General features: G+C 46.9%; 1 protein-coding gene across 1 annotated transcript in view; it reads left to right on the forward strand.

Annotated features, from left to right (window-relative positions):
- The window catches only part of LOC139755371 (uncharacterized), a 102412-nt gene extending 95741 nt beyond the window's left edge, over positions 1–6671 (forward strand). The window contains exon 2 of the mRNA XM_071673586.1: positions 4455–6671. Within this exon, the coding sequence (XP_071529687.1) occupies positions 4455–5130 (676 nt within the window). The 3' untranslated portion in view covers positions 5131–6671. The remainder of the gene's footprint in view (positions 1–4454) is intronic.
- The last annotated feature ends 1108 nt before the right edge of the window (positions 6672–7779 follow it).

Raw genomic sequence — 7779 nt, forward strand, 5'->3', positions numbered from 1 at the left:
GGCCCCGCCGTCGGGAGCCTACCACTCCCCCTCCACCCCCTCGGCCTATCGGGGGACCCTGTTTACGTCCACTCGCTTTTCAGGACTGAGGCTTGTTAAGCATCGGTAAATTAGATTTCTTCTTTGTGTGTGTGTGTGTCTGTGTGTGTGTGTGTGTGTGTGTGTGTGTGTGTGTGTGTGTGTGTGTAAGTGTGTGTGTAAGTGTGTGTGTGTGTGTGTGTGTAAGTGTGTGTGTGTGTGTGTGTCTGTGTGTGTGTGTAAGTGTGTGTGTATGTGTGTGTCACTCGCCGGGCCTCCCAGTGAACCAGTCGTCTTCGTTCACGCCTCCTTCTGCGTCTTCCATGGTCAACCTTCACCTTACTCTTCAGGCGAGTCCCTGACGCCCGCCTTCACTACCACCTCATCCTAGGGCGTCCTGCAGGATATCTTCCTTCACAGGTCCAGCGATAACACTACGTTCGGGATCTTTTTATAAAAACATAACTTCTTCCAAGACTCGCGCTTAATGTTCTATAAAAGTTCTCAAAGTTCTGGAGAGACTCGCGCCCTCCAGGTCTACAGAGAACGAGTGATCTAACACCGGGTCTTCAGGTTACTACCACCAGCAGGAGATCTACCGTAACCGCCTCCCTCTACTTACGACCTACAGACGAAAAAAAAAGAAAAATCCCACTCCGACGCTCCCTCTCTACCACAATCGTTCTTTCACGTGACAGTAGGGTGGAACTCGGACATTTTTAGCGTTCGTTCTAGCTACGTAAAGGAGGGGGAAATTCATCGTCTAAATCTACACGACAAAAAAAGGAACAGTGGTTGAACAAAAAAGGAACATTGGTTGAACAAAAAAGGAACATTGGTTAAACAAAAAAGGAACAGTGGTTGATCACACTGCCTTTCCAAGGCGCAAGACAACATAGGCGGTGTCATATCGTTTCGTCTACAAGCAACGGGGAACGATGCATCATCGCATCGATCACCTATGAGCAACAAGGAATCCAGACTATAATATCGTCCATCTACAAGCTATCGCGCGAATCCTCTTTTATACACGCCCATCTACAAGCAACACGGAATCCCGTATCATATCGTCTACAAGCAACGGGGAATCCAATCCTTTCGGTCATCTACAAGCCACGGGGAATCCAATCCTTTCGATCATCTACAAGCCACGGGGAATCCAATCCTTTCGATCATCTACAAGCCACAGGGAATCCAATCCTTTCGATCATCTACAAGCAACGGGGAATCCAATCCTTTCGGTCATCTACAAGCCACAGGGTATCCAATACCACATCGTCCTTCTACAAGCAATAATAAGGAATCCCCTGTCATACACGTCCATCTACAAGAAACCAAATTATCCGCCTCCATCCGCCTTCTCTACAAGCAAATAGGGAATCCTCTCTCTCATATCGTTGCTCTACAAGAGGCGGAGAGTCCATTATCCTGGGTCACTCTTGTAGGAGGGTGGTCCTTGGGGGGAGGGTGTGTGTGTAGGGTAGGGCGGCCAGAGGAGGAGGAGGAGGAGGAGGAGGAGGAGGAGGAGGAGGAGGAGGAGGGAGCGGAGCACCTGACCTGTCCCGCTAGGACGCACGTCGTATTACTTAGGCAAATATTACCATCGACCGCTAAAACGCACTCTGTCAGGGCCTGGGTTCCCCTGAGTGATGGGGGCTGGACATAACTTTATAATAACCAAAGCCTTATATTCCCCCCCTTTTTTTCTTTCTTTTCTTTCTTTCATTTTTCTTTCTTTTTTTTTTTCTTTCATAACCGGGCATTCTCCGTCTTCGGTGGCTGTCACGGATAATGGTTTGGGGCTGAAGCTTGTCCCGGTGATGGAAGGACCTATTTGCTTACAATTCCTCCGTCCCCTTCCTCCTCTCCCCTACTACAACTATTCCCCTCCCCCACCTCAACATACCCTCCCCCTTCCCCCGCCTCAACCCCCACACCTCGAGCCTCCAGCGAGCCGATGTTTACGCTTTTTGTGCAAAGACTTTGGGTCAACACGGGTGACTGTTCCGACCCCCCCCCCCCCTGGGGGTGAGGGGTGGGGTGGGTGGGTGGGTGGGTGGGGGATGGAAGGGGGTTGGTTGGTTGGTACACTGGGGTACGCCAGGTGGGTCATCCTGTGGTATTCTTGATGATTTTATGCACCTCTCCTTCCTCCTTCTCCTCCTCTTCTTCTTCTCTTTCTCCTCCTCCTCTTCTTCTTCTTCTCCTCCCTCTTTTCTTCTTCCCCTTCATTTTCCTCATTCTCCTCCTCTTCCTTCTTCCTTTGGCGGTCTTATGAGGACAGGAGGAGGAGGAATTTGAGTGACTTGGGGGAAAAGAGGAAGAAGAAGGAGGAAGAGGAGGAGGAGGAGAAGGAAGAGAAGTAAGAGGAGGAGGAGCAGGAAGAGGAGCCAAGTGAGGATGGGGAGGGAGGTACGTCCATTGGGAGCAAGACGGTACGATCCTTGGACACGAGAGGGGGCACCTGACCTTTGACCTGACTCTCAGGCATTTGGTCTACAGTAGCCAGGCCATCAACGTACTCTGGGGTCGTACCGTCATCCTCAAAGCAAATGGACCACTAAGTTTCATTCCAAAAGCTTCGATCATTTCGAACCACTAAGCTTCATTGCAAAAGCTTCGATCATTTCAAACCACTAAGCTTCATTCCAAAAGCTTCGATCATTTCGAACCACTAAGCTTCATTCTAAACGCTTCGATCATTTCGAACCACTAAGCTTCATTCTAAACGCTTCGATCATTTCGAACCACTAAGCTTCATTCTAAACGCTTCGATCATTTCGAATCGGGAAGAATGAGACTTCAATTCGATCCGATTCGCTTCGGTAGCTGCTCGGGGGGCTCCTATGATTCGATACTTTCGAATCTACATTTCTCCACGTCGAGGAAAGTTCACAATAACTGACGGACGGCAGAACAGCAGCGTCTTCCTAACGAGGCGGGCACGTGAGGCAATGTGTTCACAAAGAAGAAGAAAAAAACAATTAAGTTCTTGTCATTTCTGAGCGCCATTCTTCTGTCTCAAGACCAAAAAGATTATGATCATAGAAGGATTTACAATGGATCTTTCTTCTTAGGCATGTCTGATGTTATAATCAATACCAATTGCGTGTAGAATCACACACAATATATATATATATATATATATATATATATATATATATATATATATATATATATATATATATATATATATATATATCATGCTCCATTTGATTTAAGGTTTGATTCATAACTTAATTACATCACGATTTCCCTTCTTCTCATACCACCTTTAGTAATATCTGTCTTCCACATTTGCTTCATCTTGCTCCACATATTCTACATATTTTCTTTCACAATCCAATTTGAAAAGAATCATATATCTACTTTCTTCATATACTGAGAGCATTTACTGAATTGAATGTACTAGTTTATTTCTAACCCATTTTCCTTAAGACATAATAATGTTAGATTAATCACCTTGAAGCACTGTTATTAGTCTCCTTAGTAATAAATACTCTTTTCGTTAAATGATAAAAATAATAATAATAATAATAATAATAATAATAATAATAATAATAAAGAAGAAATTAGATATTTACAAAATGTCTATATTCAAATAATACTTTTTAAGTCACATTGATTTATCATACTTGAGAGAGAGAGAGAGAGAGAGAGAGAGAGAGAGAGAGAGAGAGAGAGAGAGAGAGAGAGAGAGAGAGAGAGCGTAAACAGTGATTGTGATGGTGAGGGGTAAGTAACATGTCATGGTCACTGATGAGGATGACAGAGGAAGATGAGTAGTCATGATTAAGGTGATGATAGTGTCGAGAATGATGGTGGTGGGGGCCTGTGATGGTGATAAGTATGGTGAGTGCTAGTGATAGTGATGATGATTCCAGTTGTAGAGGCTGGTGGCTATGAGGTGTACGATAGTGATGATAGTGATAATGATGGTAACAATATTGGTGATGGTAATGACAGTGGTGATGATCTTAATGACAGTGATGATCGTAATGATAGTGATGATAATTGTAAAGATCGTGATGATGTTGGTAATGACAGTGACGATGATTGTAATGATAGTGATGATAATATCAATGACAGGGATGATGATAATAATGATCATTCTGATGTCAATGATAGTGATGATGATGTTAATTGTAGTGATGATGATTTTGATGACAGGGATGATGACAGTAATGACAATTTTGATGTCAATGATAGTGATGGTGAAGTTGATGGTAGTGATGATGATGTTGATGACAGGGATGATGATAGTAATGATAATTTTGATGTTGATGAGGGTGATAAAGATGGTTATGATAGGGAGGATGATAGGAATGATAATTTCGATGTTGATAAGGGTGATAAAGAATGGTTATGAGAGTGTGGACACTAACTACCCATCATGAGTGACACGAGACCATCTCCTCTTCTTCTTCTGCTTCCAGGATGCAGCAGTTCGGCACTACGGGCATCCCAGCCTCCCGCCGGGAGACAGACACTCGCTCCCCGCTCGACGACGACGACGAGGAGGACCTCATCAACCCCGGCTCTCCCAACACCTTCGAGGACGACATCTCCGAGGACGAGGTGTCCCTCGACGCTCGATCTCCCGCTGCGCCCACGACCTCGACCTCCCGCACCACGACGTCCCCCTCGGGCGTGCACGGCTCAGCAGGTGGCGGAGGCCTTCCTCCGCTCTCCCTCGACCCTAAGCCTCGGGCATCCTCCCCTCGACCTCCGACACTCCCCTCGCCCTCCAAGGACCTGGCAAAGGAACAAGACCGAGCATCTCCAAGCCTGAAGGACGACCACGAGACCTCGAAGTCTCTGCTCTCCGAGACCCCGACCATGCCGACGTCGCTCCAGGCCTTGGCCCCAGCGCTCACCATCGCCTCCCTCGTGTCCTCCCACAAGAGGCCAGCGTCACCCTCAGACCATTACGTCACGCCCATCCGACCAATCCCCGAGCGACACGTCTTTGGTTACTCATCCATGCAGCCAATGACGAAGCGGCCTTTCACTCTGTCTCCGATGGGACCAATCACGGATCGTCACTTCCTCTCCTCGGCTGGCGCCTTCCAGCCAATCAGGTTGCAGCCCAAACACAAGGAAGAGACGTAAAACCTTCTTGAAGGCTTCAACAACTGGACTTAAACTATGTGATATAATAGCGTTATGGACAAGAGGTTGTGACACAGACTGTCTGTTGTGGGCCCCGTCTGTTGTTAAAGACTCACTGCGAGACGTTTTCAATCTCGTGTTATTGTCGCCCCCACAACGTCCTTGGTGAAGAGGGAGGAAAAGAATTATATAGTACCAGGGACTCGAGACTCGTATGAGTAATGAAGATTTTTATTAAAAGAAAAAGAGAGAATCATATCATATTATGTAATATAAACTCTTATGTAAATAGATGTATCACTGTACAAAGAAGTTCATTTATGTGTAATGTTGTCTATTAGCCAGAGAGAGAGAGAGAGAGAAAGAGAGAGAGAAAGAGAAAGAGAGGGGGAAGGGGAGAGAAAGAAAGAAAGAGAGAAAGAGAGAGAGGGGGGAGAGGGAGAGAGAAATAGAGAGAGGGAAAGGATAAAGAGAGAGAGAGAGGAGACAGGTCTGCATATGCACAATCTCCACGCTGGTATCAACAAATGTAATCATCATTGTATATAGGCTGAGCAGACCAGACATGGTCGCCCCTGAGACCAAGTGTTATATCAGAGGCCACTGTACTCTCACTCCCTTTTAAAAGAGGCGTATAGATGGGGTTTTACTCAAGGGTCGATGTGACGTAATACGGAATCATTGTACATAAGAAGAGGGGTTTCCGACGGACGACGTCATGTTATGTGTGTCAGTAGTCTCATCTCCCCCCCCAAAAAAGGGACGTAGAATAGCATAGTTTATCTACTTTATTCTCTCTCTATTGCGGTTGGTATGTATGAATCATGCGGCTGGGTCACGCGCTGGGTGAGGAACAGATGTGGGCATCTGAGAGACGGTCGTCCATGGTATACAAATTATGAAATGATTACATCTGCTGGTTCTCTGTTCTGTGAGGCTTCCTGTGTTAGAGGGGAGGGAGCAAGACAGTGCAACGTAAAAGGAGAAGTTCCGTCACTGTAATACGACCTACCCATTCGGAGATGACGGCCTGAAATAGTTAAGTCGGAGACGAAAACTTGAGTCGAAATTATCGAAAATTAAATCTAACGAAAAGAAAATGAATGTTTTCAGAGTAACGGGACATCCTGGTATAAGAGGTGAGACTATAATGTCTTTCTCATCGATGGAAATACAGGTTTGGATGGAAGAACGATGACCCCCCCTCCTCCTTCAGGCAGGTCCTCTCGTTACCATCTTCATCATCGTTCCTAAACAGGAACCTGTTACCATCTGGCTTCAGGAACCTGTTACCATCTCCAGGCTTCAGGAAGCTGTTACCATCTCCAGGCTTCAGGAGCCTGTCTCCAGGCCAAACTGCAACATCCGTGTTATGGCGGTTGGCTAAGTAACCTCATCATCCAAATCCATTCTTTTATTCTTTGACGGCACTTCAGAATCTTCCGATGCCAGAGAATCGAGGGCAATATCTGTTCTTACACATTCTAAGTTCTAGTCATATACCAAGGACGACTGTCCGTGTTAGGGAGAAGGGGGGAAGAGGAGGAGAGGAGGAAGGGGGTTAAAAAAAAAGGGGGGGGGGGAGGGGGAACACCATCCACTCGAGGTCAGGTGTAGGACGAGGAGGAAGGAAGAGAAGTTGAGGCGAAGAAGACGGTCGACCTCAGCGTCGTCTTCACACCTTATGCTTCTTCGTTCGTCGCGTCTAGTTGAGGACATCAGCCGCGTCCGATAACGCGCGTGTGTGTGCGTGTGTGTGCGTGTGTGTGTGTTTTACTCTACTGCGATGCTCGAAGGAGCGTCCCACTGGCAGGGAACTCAGGTCATATCCCCGACTCAATATCCTATGACGATCATCTCTCGTCGCTGTGGGAGCTCCTGGTCTTGGGGCCGACCGGCGCGGCCCACTCACGCCACAGGAGAGTCGAAGTGGAACGAGGCGATGGGGCGGGGAGAGGAGGCTAACTTGGAGGCGATGAAGTGTTCAAGACATCCATCCTCCCCTCCCCACACCCAAAACAATTGTTTTCTATGACAATGTTGTATATTATAATTTCATGTTGAGTGCCGAGAATGCGACAGTGCGTGCCTTTTAGGATTTCCAGCGAGGAGGAGGAGGCGGCGGCCTCAGACATAGTCAATCCTTCATCCAAGAAAAACTTCTTTCCTTTAGGATAAATATATATGATGTCATCTTCAAAGTCATCGTCGGTCCCTTCGGGGTTGTTACCGGGAGGGAACTATGGGGGAGAGGGGGGGGGGGGGTGGTTTGCTGATAGTTCATCGCGCGTTCAATCAACAGGGCATGACCTACCTCACCCACCGGTTCGTTTTGAGACGAAGGAAGAGGGGCAATTTGAGGTCACGCATGATAACCTCATAGGGGGGGTGTGGGTTTGGTTGTTAGTGTTGAGGTCACGGATGATAATAAATATCACAAGGGGTTGTTTCCTTGGTGGGTTGTTTGATAGTGGTGAGGTCACGGATGATATCACAAGGGGTTGTTTCCTTCGGCTGAGCCTCCAGCTCCAATGGCTAGGATGATGATGATGATGATGATGATGATGCTAACCATCATCATCATCATCATCATCCTCATCAATCAATCATACGCCTCGCACACTCGGCACCAACACTGTTACCTGTTGT

The sequence above is a fragment of the Panulirus ornatus genome, chromosome 19, assembly GCF_036320965.1.
Source record: "Panulirus ornatus isolate Po-2019 chromosome 19, ASM3632096v1, whole genome shotgun sequence".
NCBI lineage: Eukaryota > Metazoa > Arthropoda > Malacostraca > Decapoda > Palinuridae > Panulirus > Panulirus ornatus.